The 17202-nt window shown below is 41.1% G+C and overlaps 1 protein-coding gene across 1 annotated transcript in view; it reads right to left on the minus strand.

Moving 5' to 3' along the window:
- The window catches only part of LOC126282190 (exosome complex component RRP46), a 35730-nt gene extending 18915 nt beyond the window's left edge, over positions 1 to 16815 (minus strand). Inside the window, exons 1-2 of the mRNA XM_049981719.1 lie at positions 16465 to 16815; positions 9950 to 10063 (exon numbers count right to left, since the gene is read on the minus strand). Coding sequence (XP_049837676.1) covers positions 9950 to 10063; positions 16465 to 16609 — 259 coding nt within the window. The 5' untranslated portion in view covers positions 16610 to 16815. The remainder of the gene's footprint in view (positions 1 to 9949; positions 10064 to 16464) is intronic.
- Between the last annotated feature and the right edge of the window lie 387 nt (positions 16816 to 17202).

Below are 17202 nucleotides of genomic sequence, written 5' to 3' on the forward strand. Positions count from 1 at the left end.
CTTTATTGACACATTCCTGGGGTCAAATACATCACATGATCACACTGACAGAACCACAGGCACATAGACACAGGCAACAGAGCATGCACAATGTCGGCACTAGTACAGTGTATACCCACCTTTCGCAGCAAAGCAGGCTGCTATTCTCCCATGGAGACGATCGTAGAGATGCTGGATGTAGTCCTGTGGACCAGCTTGCCATGCCATTTCCAACTGGCGCCTCAGTTGGACCAGCGTTCGTGCTGGACGTGCAGACCGCGTGAGACGACGCTTCATCCAGTCCCAAACATGCTCAATGGGGGACAGATCCGGAGATCTTGCTGGCCAGGGTAGTTGACTTACACCTTCTAGAGCACGTTGGGTGGCACGGGATACATGCGGACGTGCATTGTCCTGTTGAAACAGCAAGTTCCCTTGCCGGTCTAGGAATGGTAGAACGATGGGTTCGATGACGGTTTGGATGTACCGGCACTATTCAGTGTCCCCTCAACGATCACCAGAGGTGTACGTCCAGTGTAGGAGATCGCTCCCCACACCATGATGCCGGGTGTTGGCCTTGTGTGCCTCGGTCATATGCAGTCCTGATTGTGGCGCTCACCTGCACGGCGCCAAACACGCATACGACCATCATTGGCACCTAGGCAGAAGCGACTCTCATCGCTGAAGACGACACGTCTCCATTCGTCCATCCATTCACGCCTGTCGCGACACCACTGGAGGCGGGCTGCACGATGTTGGGGCGTGAGCGGAAGACGGCCTAACGGTGTGCGGGACCGTAGCTCAGCTTCATGGAGACGGTTGTGAATGGTCCACGCCGATACCCCAGGAGCAACAGTGTCCCTAATTTGCTGGGAAGTGGCGGTGCGGTCCCCTACGGCACTGCGTAGGATCCTACGGTCTTGGCGTGCATCCGTGCGTCGCTGCGGTCCGGTCCCAGGTCGACGGGCACGTGCACCTTCCGCCGACCACTGGCAACAACATCGATGTACTGTGGAGACCTCACGCCCCACGTGTTGAGCAATTCGGCGGTACGTCCACCCGGCCTCCCGCATGCCCACTATACGCCCTCGCTCAAAGTCCGTCAACTGCACATACGGTTCACGTCCACGCTGTCGCGGCATGCTACCAGTGTTAAAGACTGCGATGGAACTCCGTATGCCACGGCAAACTGGCTGACACTGACGGCGGCGGTGCACAAATGCTGCGCAGCTAGCGCCATTCGACGGCCAACACCGCGGTTCCTGGTGTGTCCGCTGTGCCGTGCGTATGATCATTGCTTGTACAGCCCTCTCGCAGTGTCCGGAGCAAGTATGCTGGGTCTGACACACCAGTGTCAATGTGTTCTTTTTTCCATTTCCAGGAGTGTATTTCACATGTGCATACAGAGCTAAAGCCACAAGTAGAAAGCTTGTCCTAAACCCCTGGAATGATTTCAAACAAATTTGGTGCAAATATTATGACCTGCACATTAGAAGATATTTCAGTCCACTTTTAACAGTTGTTTAAGGGCTGGAAGAGGAAGAGTGACACCAGGTTGCCTGAAAGCTACAATGATTGCAGGAAGGGGAGCAATGAGTGAGCAGCAAATTTCACTCTGCTACCAATTGTGGGAATCTATATCATGTACTTTGACTTTTTATCAACATTTACCACAGTTAAACTGCATTTTGCCTGAATCCATTTGTAGTCTGAATCAAACCAACTTTAAAATCGGTCAAATACTCAACAATAGTACTCATTTCTGCAGGAGATGGTGAAAGTCTAGGTAGGGAGCAGTGGCGCACTTACATGTTTCTTACCGTAATATTATTAATGCTTGCCATAAAGTATGATAGGAATGAATTGGTGTGTGCCAGCTGGTTCTATGAGGCTTATGATATAACAGCAGGTTTGGAAGCAGATGACACAGTAACGTTCTCACGGCAGTATAGGAGCAAAATCCTATATTTATTTGAGAAAGAACAGCTGTGTTCTCAAGTCCTAACATAAGGACAACCTCAGAAGTAGGAACATACTCAGAAGAAATAGCTAAATATTTATGTCAATGAAGATATAAATATCACAGATGTGTTATTAGGATGACGATGATGATGATTATCATCATCATCATCATCATCATCATTTGTAAGCAAAAAAATGTGGAAAGGGAAACTATCTGAAAATTAATGTAAACCATTTCTTTATTTTATTTCTCCTAATATTATCAAAATGCAGTCAATCAATAAATGGCATAAGTTTAGAATAGCTATAATGTTATCTTTTGGCAAATACTTTACATCAATAAAACAGTTTGTAATTTTGATTACTCAGAATATATTAAAAATAAATTCTTCCCTAGGAGCCACTTATATTCAGGGTCATCTGATACTCTGGTAAATATGGTAGAATGACTGTCATAAAGTGGTCTAACAGGACCTGCAGCAGCTCGTGAAGTTCTTAAGTCCATTCCAAAACCTGACAGCTGAATCCCCACCCGAATCCACCCTCTTCGCATTCCTACCTTTTACCTATTCCACAAACCCAACCCCACAGGTCTCCATGCACGTTGTTCCATGTGGCTGGGTACAATGATCCCACAGAATTAACCTCTATCTTTGCTGACAAACACATCCAAATTATTGTCCAAAACCTCCCACCCTTCAATCAAGACACCTCTTACTTCCATGGACGACTTTCCACAGTTCCTGTCCCATTTCTGCCACAGTCCTTGCTGGTCATTGTGTTTGAAATGTCTTTATACACTAACATCCACCGTGAACTACTTTTCCCAGTGTCTTCTTGATGCCAAACACACCTCCTCTTTCCTAACCCTCCTAGCAAACCACATTTTGACTCACAATTATTTCATTTTCTAAGGCCAAATGTACAAACAAATCCTTGTCATCACCATAGGTACTCGCATGGCACCATCCTAAGCCGACTTATTTACGGGCCTTCTGGAGGAATCGTTCCTATCCAGTCACAACCTAAAACCCCTTGTCTGGTTTAGATTCACTGATATCATTTTCAAGATCTGACAGATGGCAAGGACAATCTTGTCTCTTTCCTCCACAACCACAATTTCTACTTCCAAACCTGCTTCATCCGATCCTTCTCAACTCAATGAGCCACCTTCCTAGATATTGATCTCCACCATGGCTTCTTAAATATGTCTGCTCATAAAAAAGTGCAAAAGCCACCAATGATACCTCCATTCTGACAGCTGTCATCTGTCCTATGTCAAAAATCTCCTCCTTACAGCCCCACACCAATCCATGGTGCCATATCTGCAGTGAAAAGCAGTGTTGTTGAAATTTACCCATAACCTAACCAGAGCATTTATTGACAGGCAATATCCTATCCAGTTTATACATTAACAGATCCCCTGTGCCATCACCTCCTCTGACACCACTGAACCTGTTAACCACCCACTGACCAGCACTTTTGCTTATCACTCTGGCCTCAAAAAGGAATCATGTCCTATACCAGGATTTCAAATACCTTTCATGATGCTCTGATACAAGGGATGCCCCACCCAAAATCCTACCTTTGCTACCTGATGTTGTGTTCTGCCACCCACTCTACCTACCGTATTTACTCGAATCTAAGCCGCACCTGAAAAATGAGCCTCGAAATCGAGGAAAAAAATTTCCTGAATCTAAGCCGCACCTGAAATTTGAGACTCAAAATTCAAGGGGAGAGAAAAGTTTTAGGCCGCATCTCCAAAACGAAACAAATATGAGACACAATTTAAGTCGAATGAATGACAATACAGCTACAGTAGTTTGGTTCGAGTCTTAAGCTAGAAGTTAAGCTTTACCAGGTAGCCATTACTATGCGTCAGGTGCTCCATCCATATTTATAGGATACCTTTCATTTTTCACGTGCTTCATCTGGTTTGAATTGATTGCTTATTTCTCTTTGATCTGATTAGCACAGTTTTCTTTGTTATAGGTGTTTACGTCACTCTAAGCTGAAAATGCATTACTGTACTGGGTCATGCATTGTTTGTCACATTGTGATAGTGCGTGTTTACGGCCTGTCGCCGCTCGCGGCATGGCTTGCTTTTGTGTGTGCTACCGACACTTACAATTTAAAAAAAAGAGAGTGGAATCGTCTCATTAGCGAAACAATGGCAAGAGACTGCTATTTGTTGCTACTTACACTGCTGCTTTCTTTGATAAGGATCAACAGGAACCAAATAATAAACTGTGTATGATAGAAGATGTTCTGAACGAGAGTTTAGCGAAAAATTTTCTCCGTTTGAAAATCTTTGCGCCTCTTTAGTACATTACATTCTGCACAGAAATTAGAGTCATCTTAGATTTAAAAATCTAGTCAATTGCCATGCTTCATTTCTGACTGTATCACTGTTAAGCATAAGAATAATACTGCATGTGATTCACAATTTATAAAAGTTCCTATTAGCAACCATCTCTTCTCACAGATAGGAAAAAAATTCAGAACGTAGAGTTGGCCATATTGACAAACATCCCAAACAGTCTTGCCAGTAGGGTTTACGTAGTACATTGAAATGCCCGAAACTCGGGGCGGAGAAAAAAGCTCGTCTTCCAACTTTTCTTTTTTTTTTTAATTTCTTTACTGACGCATAGGTTTTGGCGCCAGTATTTATCTTTGTGCCTACAAAGCATGCCTGTGTAGCTTTACATATATTCGACGGCAGAAGTAAGTTGTAGCCCACCAACATTTTTCAGAACTTACCCTTGCTTTGCACTCGATTCTAAGCCGCATGCGGTTTTTTGGATTACAAAAACCAGAAAAAAGTGCGGCTTAGATTCTAGTTAATACGGTATAAAATATCCTTATCCAGCACTATCACAATCCTCCACCCCCATAGGTCACTCCCTTGTGGTTGACCCAAGTGCAACATCTGTCCCATACTCCTGCTCCCCCACCCCTCCCCAGTCCTGTTAACGGCATTTCCTACCCTATAAAAGGCCAGGATGATATGCAGCCAAGACATATACCAGCTATGCTGCAATTATTGTACAGCATTCTATGTGAGCACAGCAAGTAATCCAATGTCTACTCGCATGAATGGCCCCCTACAAACTGTGGCAAACGTCAACATAACCACTCAGCTGGTGAACATGCTGCACACCACAACAAAGTTTCTCTGAAGTATGCAGGTGGGAACTGACTCTTCAGCAAATCCTGCAATCTTGCAATCACTCTAGGCTAAACCTCCACTAACCCATTTCCCAATTCTCACCTTACGTTTTCCCTTCTGTCCACACAACCTCTTCCCCATCCAAATCTTGTATTGCCTTCTCTCATCACTCATTAACCCCATCTCCCCCCTCCCTCCATTTGGACCCCCCCCCCCCTCTCTCTCTCTCTCTCTCTCTCTCTCTCTCTCTCACACACACACACACACACACACACACACACACACACACACACACACACACACACAGAGAGAGAGAGAGAGAGAGAGAGAGAGAGAGAGAGAGAGAGAGAGAGAGAGAGAGAGAGAGAGAGAGAGAGAGTTTTTTTCCATTCCTCTTCCTTTCTCTCTTCCTTACCCACGCCCCTCTGCATCACCAGCTTCCCTTCTCTCCCGCCCCCTCTCTTCCTCTTCTATTCTCTACTGTCTAAAGTCCTTCTGTCTTGTTATGCAGCCACTGTCATTTCTTGAAAGATGCCTCACACTAGCCTACTACCCCCTTCTCACCTTGTGTGTCCTTCACAATTGCCTCACCATCTCCATCTGCCCAGGCGACTGCTAACGACAATCAACACAGTCAGTCTCGCTGTGGCCAAGGGTGTATGCATTTGGGTGTCTGTTTTGTTATGTGTGTTAATGTGTGTATTTCTACTAGCGAAAGAGCAAGAGCTTGGAAAAATATTGTTTCTGTTGCTTGTTTCGATGTGCCATACACCAGTCAGCTATAGGTCAGTGTTCGCCTTTCCTTCATTTTACGCAACGGAATTGAATATTTCATGTAAGTGACCAATAGTTCACTCCTCCAATCACTTCATACTTAGCTGGCTTAGTTAAATCAATTATATTTGTTACATAACTAGCTGAGAAACCCCACACTGCCCTGGAATTTATTTACAGCTGTGTCCGAGACTTTGTATGCATGGTATTTATTTTTTGCTTTTGGAAGAGAGATGTCTGGGAACATGAAGAGCCTTTTTGCTTCACTAATGTGCTAGGGCCATGTATAGTTGGCAGTGTGAAAAGTAACTGACACTAAGGTTAACATCCTCAACATGCAGCACCTGATATTGTGGTTTATTTATGGTCATAGGAGTTGCACACATTTAAAGCGAACTGGTAAACTGTTAGGAATAAGTGGCATCCGGAGTATAAAAATTCATTTGCCTGTGCCGCTTCCCATCAAAATTTCTGCTTCTGTGTCATGTTGGAGAGAAGTAACAAAGCCTCGGAGTGAAGAGTTCTGACGGGTGAGATAATGCTTGATCCTCTCGATGAGAGAGTAACACTGTGCCTTGCTTTCAGAAAGAATTTTCAAAGAGCCTGATGTTCTCCAGCCACACGTCTCACATCACAGTCTTCATTAGATTCTTGAGACCACTTAGAACTCAGCCTTTTAGCCAGCCTGATATATTCAAAAAGTCTCTGGCACTTTCTACATCAAAATGTAATGAGTAGGCACCCAAATCACAAACATGACTTAAGACTCATTTTTCCTAGCAAAGAATATCTGTAAAACCCATCAAACGAAACAAAGCAATTTTATAAACTTTTTAATGACCATAGCAAAATCAGTAAATTTTTGTATCCTGGGGAAGTAAATCCACCATCAGTCTGTATTCGTAAAGATAAGATTGCAGCATTCACTTCTGTCACCGACAAACTTCTGAAAATACTAATGGCGCCATCTATTTGACCTTTGGTGCACTATGCAATGATTAAACACCATAACTACTAAGCTAAGCAGACAATTTTAGATGGAACTTTGCATTACAACCCCCGCCCCCCTCATGCCCCACCCCTGTTCCGATTAGTGTGTTTATGCAGAAATACAGACATACACAACAATTTTACTGTTTTGTTATTCATACAGACCAGATAGAAACTTTCATATATTTGACAAAACATTCTGACATTTTGAATGGACAGACCGTACTAAAAAATAAAAAAATTATCAAAAATTTCACCAATATTCTCACAAATACATTTCTTTGTCTGGATGTTCCATTAACACAGACAATATAATTCAGAAATAAAATTATATAATACATTAGATAAACAACTCAAACTATCTTTGGATGTAAAGCAACTGACTCTGGAAATTACACAATATCCGAAATTAATATGCTGATTAAAAGTATCATATCATTAAAGAATTATATAGCTGTTATTGGGAAATGTCTTTGTAATGTGCTAAGAAATCAGAACATAAGGTAAGTAAGACTATATGAAACAACACCAATCAGATTACTACATGATGCCATTGATGATGGGCACGTGATTATAATTTGAGAATTGACAAATTGCAGAGAGAGCACCATGTGTACAAGAGTACAACACTTCCTTCATCATCCCCAGCTCATTATCACCTGGATTAGTACTACCTACCTAGAATGAGATTTTTACTCTGCAGCGAAGTGTGGGCTGATATGAAACTTCCTGGCAGATTAAAACTGTGTGCCCGACCGAGACTCGAACTCGGGACCTTTGCCTTTCGCAGGCAAGTGCTCTACCATCTGAGCTACCGAAACATGACTCACGCCCGGTACTCACAGCTTTACTTCTGCCAGTATCCGTCTCCTACCTTCCAAACTTTACAGAAGCTCTCCTGGCAGAAGTAAAGCTGTGAGTACCGGGCGTGAGTCGTGCTTCGGTAGATCAGATGGTAGAGCACTTGCCCGCGAAAGGCAAAGGTCCCGAGTTCGAGTCTCGGTCGGGCACACAGTTTTAATCTGTCAGGAAGTTTCACTACCTACCTATATACCATCATCCTCCATATCCACAACCTGACAGCTATCAAACACTATGTCTCCTAATATAGTATTGGCTCAAAATACTTCACCTCCTTCCTTACACATACCACGAACTGTATCCCAGTAAATAGCTACTTCTCCATGAGATTAATATACACAAACAAATCTGAGGCACGGCTGTGAGCATCCGAATGGCGACCTACTATGCCAACCTGTGAATGGGCCGTGTAGAAAAAATGTTCCCAGCTACCCAAAATCCCAAATCCCTTCCATGGTTCAGGTTCATTGGTGATCCGGATGCACAAACGAGACACTCTTTCCTCAATCGAACATGCATTTCCACATTTCAAATTGCTTCATTCGAACCTCTATCTAAATCAAGTCCACTAACCATCGACAGCAACTGCATGATATTTCTCCCCATTCCACACTAAAAAAATCTCTTCCAGACAAGCTTCCCATCTGTGGACAGTCCATCTGCAGTGATGATGAAACTCTTGCCCCATAGGCTGAAGGTCTTACCACAGCCTTTGCAGAGAGGCATTACCACTCATCCTGTCCCAAAATCTTGTCAGCAGTCTGATTTCCCAGCTGTATCCTCACGTGCCAGTGATACTCCATTCACACAAATGAACTATAAAGGAGCCTTTCACTCACCACCCAATATCATCCCCAACTGGAACAACTTAATAATATCCTTGGTCAGAGCTTCATCTATTTCTCATTGTGCCTAAAAATGAGGCACCATCCTACCACGAATCCTCTCCATCCCTCCTGATAATGGTATTTTGCCACAAACCAATCTAGCTAATATTCTAGTCTGTCCTTGTTCCACACCTTCTGCCAACTCCTTGCCACATGAGTCTTACCTCAGATAAGATGTGGGTACAAAACCAGTATGTTGCACCCACACAGTACATCAAATTCCATTGCTTTCATAGGCTGACCCTACCCCATCAGAGGCAGGGACACCTGTGAATGGAGTTGAGTTGTATTCTGCCTCTGCCATCCCTTTTACATGGGCACAACACTATTCGTTTTACATGGGCACATCACCAATCAACCATCTGATTAAGCAGAGATGACAGCTCAGTGGCAGACCACAGTACCTAGCACAAAATCCTCAATTTTGATGGTGATGTCACAACCTATGTAGTACGGATGTTTACCCTCAATATCATCTTCTCCCAATAAAGTATATGAAAATCATCCTTGCGACACATCCTACAGAGCCATAATCATCCTAGCCTTGGCCTTTGCTAGTCACTGCCCCGCACCCACCCCCATGATCTTCACTTGACTTGCCCTCCAACTCACCCCCCCTCCCCCCTATACTCTCTCCTTCCTCCATTCCATCTCTCTCTATTCCAAACCACTCCCCCCAGTCACTTGGCACAACTCACCCTCACTGCAGGTGAACCCACATTCCTACCCTGTGCATGCTGTTGCCTCTCATCATCTGCCTCATTCACTCTACCTGACACTACCGCCCACCACGATCACTCTATAGACACTGCAGCCAAGCAGGAGTACCTATACTCTGTAGCCCTGAAGCTGGCAGTGTTCTCAGTCTCTCTCACATGCCTGCTCAAGGTTCACTATTAGATGAGTTGTTACCTTTACTCTTTCAATTATTTATTTAAAAACAAAGCCAATGTGTTAATGGAAAGTATCCTTTATTCCATTATTAGCTCACAAGACATACCTCTTTTTCTCTCTTCCCTGATTTGCTTAGTTTAAGCGGGAGTAATGCTCTACTGCATCTGCCATAAATTTCGAGCTTCCAAATTTGATCCACACTTATGATTTTCCTGTCTCTTGCCATTTCTTTTACTCTGGGGCAAAGGGATGACAAGGAGAATTGAGAAAAAACTGAATAAAGGGATACCTCTTTGAAAGTAGCTTCTGTTTACAAAAAGAAAGAGGGCAGACATGTTCAAATTGTAACATTTCTTCCAGCCCATAATGTACCATGATGGACACATAGGTGTTGTTATTACATCATACTACATCTCTAATATCTTATACTTACTCGGAAGACCTGTTTTCGGACGATAAATGGCTTCCACGTTTGCTCGGTCAATTAAAATCTTCGACAGCTTGACTTCTGCAGGTCCAAATACACCGGCCATTACAGCTGTATTTCCTGGAAAATGGAGTCATTGATGTAAGTTACAGTACACCATATCTAATGGAGACAAAAGGCAATGGCACAGTGAAAGGTTTTGTAAGCAATGGACTGATGTGATGTGACCAGTTCAAAAAGAGGATGCAACTGAAGGAGATAATATAGTACTAGGTGTCTGTTTAGCTCTTAGTGATCAGCTTAAGAGTTTTTCTGCATATAGTCCCTAATACATACAAACTGAACACACATATACAAAATTTCATGGAAAATAAATTAGTTTCTATGTATATAGACTGAAGCAGGAAGTGAAAATTTGTACTATGGCCGGGAATCAAATGTGAGTCTCCTGCTTACTACGCAGGTGATTTAGCCACTAACCACCTCGGCACAGCAGTTCACACAACTGCATGGATTATCCTGGCAAACCTCCCTCCTCGATCCAAATTCTTGCTGCCACCCCAGGTACTTTAAATTCCCCTGAGTAAGTAGGACACCAGTGTTTGATTCCTGAACTTGGTACAAATATTCATTCACTGCTTCAGTCTATATACATAAAAATCATATCTGTATTTGAGCACAAGAGTCACAGAAACTGTGTAATTTCATTTAAATAAATTAGTCTTCGGGTTAAAAGTTGGCCTGAACTTCAAAATGCTTTACTGGGTAAATATCAACGGTATGTGGGAAATATTTGTATACATCTTATCTGTGATCCAATCCACTCAGTACCTTAAGGGTAGATCATGTGACGTTTCTGCAGCACTGTGAGGAAAGACAGGATTATTAGCGTTTAATGCCTGACTGACAATGAAGTCATTAGAGGCAGAGAATGCTCAGGCTGGGGAAAGAAATTGACCAAGACCATTTTAATGGAGAGCAGAGCCATCACAGCATCTGCTTTGAGCAGTTTAGGAAAATCAGGGAAAACATAAATCTGTATAGTAGGACAAGGCGTTAAACTCTCATCATCCTGAATGTGAATACTGCAGCTTCGAACTCTGCAACCTACTCGACTGCAATACTACGATGACATAGGCTACTCTGAGTCAATGGTCAACTTCATCTGTGGGTCAACTTGGCCTAATAGCATTTTTAAGAATTTCTATCCATATTTGGAAAGTTTACAGCCAATGAAAATTCACCCAAAGTTTGTGAATATTAATGGGGAATTTCCTCACCCTTTAAATATTCTATGTAAGGACATCTCAAGTTTACAATCACACTTTGAAATATCGAAAAATGCACAGTATGGTACTGGGTGGTAGGCGACGAAAGAGGTATGAAACAGAGAGGATCACGATCATACACAAAGAAAGAGTATGTTACACTCTGAATGCGGGCACACTTTAAATGCGAGCAAAACGTGAATGTAAAAACTGATTTCTCAGTGATGCTGAGATCATATTAAAAATAATAAACTGATACAGTGCACAAAGTTGTTAATTTAAATGAATTGTGGATACATCACTCTATGCTAAAAGCAACAATAATCAAAATGGAGGATGGCAGCCAGTGGTCTAGCGCAAAAAGAAGATGATGCTCCTTTCATCTGCCTGAGAGATAATGGCCAGTGTTGCTTCAAATTCAAAAAGGTTATTCTTACTGATTACGTTGCAATAGGTTTAATAATAGAGGCAGGTTAAGTGTTTGAGTGACAAGATATTTATACAGACAGACACATTCAAAGAAGTGTGCATCCACGTAAGAACCTCTCATAAAAAGCTTGTTAAACAACTACCTATATTGACAAGAGACTCATGTCACATTTACTCCCACATGAAGTTTGTCAGTAATGAATCACAAAAAAGCAGAGGCTATAGAGGGGCATGTTCATCGCAATCGACAATGATATTGCCTCTAGTGAGGTGGAAGTTAAGTGTAACACTGAAGTTATCTGGTCATATATAACAAGTGTAGGTGAAACCAAGTTAATTGTTGGATGTTTTTACCAGCCATCCACTGTGACAGTTCTAGAATCATTCAAAGCAAGTCTACAGTCAATAGTGTGTAAATACCCTGATCATACAATACTAGTCGGAGGTTACCTTAACCTAACGAATATGGACTGGGATGTCTATGGATTCGTTGCAGGGGACTGCAGACAAACAATCATGTGAAGTACTTTTGAAACTGTTTTCAGCAGCTAGCTCAGCACCCCACACACAATGGAAATATCTTGGACCTTGTAGCCACAAACAGGCCAGACCTTATCAATAATGTCAGTATAGAAATCGAGATTAGTGATCATAATGTCATTATAGAAACTATGATTATGAAAGTTAATAAATCAGTCAAGAAGGCTATGAGAGTGTTTCTATTAGATAGAACAGATAAGCAGTTATTAGCATCTCACCTAGACAGTGAACTGGCATCACTTAGTTACAGTAACATTGGTGCAGAGGAATTATGAGCAAAGTTTAAGCAGATTGTAAATCGTGGTCTGGAAAGTTATGTGCCTACTAAATGGATAATGGATGGAAAAAGACTCACCGTGGTTTAATAACGAAATTCGGAAAATGCTGAGGAAACAGAGGCTGTTGCACTCTTGGTTCAAAAGGGAATTCACAATTGATGACAAGCAAGGTTAGTAGAGATTCATGCATCTGTGAAAAGATGTATGTATGAAGCATACAACTATCACTGTCACACCTCAGCAAAAGATCTGGCATAGAATCCAAGGAAATTCTGTTCATAGCTAAAATGGATAAGTGGGTCTCAGGCTTCCATTCAGTCCTTTATTAACCAGCTTGGTGTGGCAGTTGAAGATTGCAAAATGATAGCCAAAGTTTTAAATTTCATGTTCAAGAAATCGTTCACACAGGAGAATCGTACAACCACAGCATTACTTGATCATCGGACAGACTCCATATGGATGTCATAGTAATAAGCGTTCCTGACATACAGAAACAACAGAAGGATTTGAAAGCAAATAAATCACCAGGTCCGGATGGAATACCAATTCGACTTTACAAAGAGTATTCTACATCATTTGCCCCTTACCTAGCATGCATTCATTCATTGTGAATCTCTCATTGAGCGCAAACTTCTAAGCGACTGGAAAAAGGTGCAGTTGACTCCAGTATATACAAAGGGTAAAAGAATGGACCTGCAAAATTACAGACCAATACCCCTAACTTCTGTTCGCTGCAGAATCCTTGAACATTTTCTCAGTTTGAATATAATAAACTTTCTTGAGACTGAGAAGATTATGTCCACAAATCGCCATGGTTTTAGAAGGCATTGCTCATGCAAAACTCAGCCTGCCCTTTTCTCACATGATATAATGCAAACTATAGATGAAGGGCAACAGGCAGAGTCCATATTTCTGGAAAGCATTTGACATTGTGGCCTAATGCAAGCTGTTAACAAAGGTACGTGCATATGGAATAAGTTCACAGATATGCAAGTGGCTCTAAGAATTTTTAAGTAATAGAACCCACTATTTTGTCCTTGATGGTGAGTGTTCATCAAGAGTGCCCCATGGAAGTGTGGACCACTGTTGTTCTCCATATACATAAATGATTTGGCGCGCAGGGTAGGTAGCAGTCTGTGGCTGTTTGCCTACAATGCCACGGTGAACAGTACATAGTTGAAGTTGGGTGACTGGAGAAGGTGCAAGGCAACTCAGACAAAATTTTCAGTTGGTGTGATGAATGGCAGATAGCCCTAGATGTGGAAAAAATGTAATTTAATGGGGATGAGTAGGAAGAACAAACTTTTAATGTTCATACACAGATATACGAGTGTACTGCTTCACACAGTGAAGTCTCTGGGAACACTACAAAGCGGTACAAATTAGAACAAGCATGTGAGAACTGTGGTGCGAAAGGTAAATGGTCGGTTTCAGTTTATTGGCCGAATTTTAAGAAAGAGTGGGTCATCTGTAATGGAGACTTCCTATAGGATGCTGGTGTGGCCTAGTCTTGAGTACTGCTTGAGTGTTGGAGATCCATACCAGATTGGACTGAAGGAAGGCATAGAAGCAATTCAGTGGCAGGTAGTTAAATTTGTTACTGGTAGGTTCGAACAACACATAAGTTTTACGGTGATGCTTAGGGTACTCAAATGGGAAACCCTGGAGGGAAGGCGACATTCTTTTCAAGAAACACTGTTAAGAAAATTTAGGGAACTGGCATTTGAAAACAGCTACCACATGATTCTTACTGCTACCAACATACATAGCACATAAGGACAACAAAGACAAGATATAAGAAATTATGGCTCATAAGGAGGAAGATAGACAGTAGTTTTCTCCTTGCTCTATTTGCAAGTGTAACACAAAAGGAAATGACCAGTAGTGGTACAAGGTACCCTCTGCCATGCACTGTACAGTAGCTTGCAGAGTACCTATGTAGATGTAAAGTGCAGAAATACGACCTTCAGAAATAACTTACAGTACCTAGCATTCAGTGTTAATGTGACACAGGAAGAAGGCAAGTGGAATGTAATAGTAATACCACAATTACAATCCATGGAACAAGTGAAAAACTAAACTATGCAACACCAGAGTATCAGGCAAAAGAAGGAAGAAAAGTAAATAAATCAACTTTTCTGCAGACACTAGACTACTTGCACTTATTTCATATTGTGACATGACATTTTGTCTTTGTAAGCTTCAGGTTCAAACACTGTAAATGCAAGTTAAGTATACACTGAGTTGAAAATGATCAACTAGTAGTATCAGTAGGCTACACATGTGACTGCGCACACTACCTTATTATCTGCATTATACCATGAAAGTACTTTGGAATCTTACTTGTTCTGGTACTTTGCATATACTTTTTTCATTCTGAATATACTGTGATATACAAAGTGATCTAATTTTTCTGAAAAGATTTTCTGGCATTGCATTTAACAATTTCTTTTCTAAAATAAATGTCAAACTTACAAATTTGCTGAATTTAGAGCCTGCATTAGGCTCACTGCAAATTTTGCCCCTATCGTCTTTCTTTTTGAGATCTACCCTCCACTGTTTTGACATTAAAGAGTGTAGATTTAACAGGTTTGCTCCAAAAGTACATTCGTAATTCAAGTAAACAAGATTACACATTAGTGAATTCATGTACACCAATCATAATTGTGACCAACTGCCCACATTTTTCCCTTTGATGATATCTTCATACAATCTTTAACTCCTTACCTTCTACTTCTCTTTCTTCGTTGGGTCCATAAATCCAACCATTTTGTGACAAAAAGCGAAGAAAAGTGAATGGTAGTATTATGACAAATAATCAAATTTTATTGTTGTGGACATGTAGCTCACTATTGGAATTGTTATCCTGCCTTTCTGTTACCAATTTTTTCACTTCTTTTTCATAACCAAACAGTGAACAGAATATATAAGTAAATATACAAGTGTTTGGTAACTTGTTAGTTCATGAAGGACTTCCATAAGTATGGTTTTGTTATGTCTTATATTTTACTGATATATGTTAACTGTGATGACTAATTATGTACCAGTTGTACATTTGTAAGTGGTTGTACTCATTTGATCCTTAAGAAATAAAAATAAGTAATAGCAAACAAATGAGATGTAAGGCTTAGCTACTTTTTAAAAATTTACTGCTCGAACGTAAAGAAATGTAATTGTAATCTTAATTTCTAATACTTCACTGTTAAATTATTTCTGGTGTACCCCACTGTAGTGACGTGCTTCCAAGGGAAGTAATAGTTCATTCAAATATTTCCATGGCTACTTTCCTACATATCTAGTTTCAATTAAAATTAGTTGGACACAGCACTTAGCAGCCACACTTAACTAAAACTGCTCACCTTCCAGTTAATCAAAACGACAGTTACTCTACCTTAGCATACGTCAGTATATTTCGCAAAGAATCGTACTTCCAAAATATTTATAAAACTGCAATATTCATCAACACTTCCAAAAATTTCAATATAGGTACAGGCACAATCCACATCATCTGTACAAACACTGTATAACCATCGTATAACAGAAGGTAAAATTTAAGCGTAACTTGAGTCGATATGATATAATATTGTACTATATAAACGCGGTTACTGTTTACGTTTACCCAATTTAATGTTGCGAATGGAATAATGTTCTATCAGAATAAAACACACATGGCAATAGCGAACTATGGGTAAACGTCACTGGTAATAACGGAAGTTTACGTAAAACTGCGATTCTCGTTCGAGAGGGAATATTTACAATGAGATGTGACTGCGTATAATGAAACTTATTATTAACTTTTTATATGATAACAAACATATTCAGTGCTTTCACATCATGAAATCAACTCGCGCTGTTTCTCGCCGTTGTTCGCGGTAAAGCACTCTAAATAATTTCCAATACACAGGAAATTAACAGAACATGGACAATGACCCTCAAAGGAGGAACTAATTATTTTCTGGAATCACTGATACACACACTAATGACAGCGAGTTGGTTATCTTACTACCTTGTGTCAAGATTGCCGAACCATCTGAGCGGGACACGACATTTAATTCAAAATGAATCGGTCGTAGGTGTATTTGTTCTTCAGTCACAACAGGATCTGTTAAGGATCTGGGAGAATCTGTTATGTCAATTGTTTCCACCGGCATCGTTAAGATTATGATAGTTAGGGATGCACTTTAATACAGATTCATACACACGCACAACTTGTACTTAGACAGCGTAACTTCGCTGACTTTGTTTACAAACTTTACACATGTGCTTCCACAGATATTCCGTCCATAAATTTGTGCTTCCCTCCCATTTGAACAGAAAGCTTGTACGTTAGACCACAGTCACAGTCTACTAACAGTCGCGACACTTCGCGACGATTTTGTTGCCTTCAGCGCCAGCAGTGCCCCAAGCGGCCGGTGGTTTGAACTGTGAGTTCGGCGCGATCGTGAAAGCGAATAGTGATTGTTTAATTTGATTTATAGAATTGTTTTTACCTTCGGGAGCGTTTGTAGCGGAATAAATTGCAGCAGCAATAGGAAGAAGACACCACAGCTGTCTTTTTCCTAAGGATCCCGAGAGGTATATACTATCATGTTACTAAATTGTATCGTCAGGATTCACTTGCAAACTGTATGTGTATAAATAATGAATGTTTCGTTTTAGGAACAAAAAAATGGCTAGTTAATAGCAGACGAGAAGACCTTATGAAGAAAGACCCGGTTTACCTGTATTATAATATTATATTTTG

Source organism: Schistocerca gregaria, chromosome 7 (assembly GCF_023897955.1).
Source record: "Schistocerca gregaria isolate iqSchGreg1 chromosome 7, iqSchGreg1.2, whole genome shotgun sequence".
Taxonomy (NCBI): Eukaryota; Metazoa; Arthropoda; class Insecta; order Orthoptera; family Acrididae; genus Schistocerca; species Schistocerca gregaria.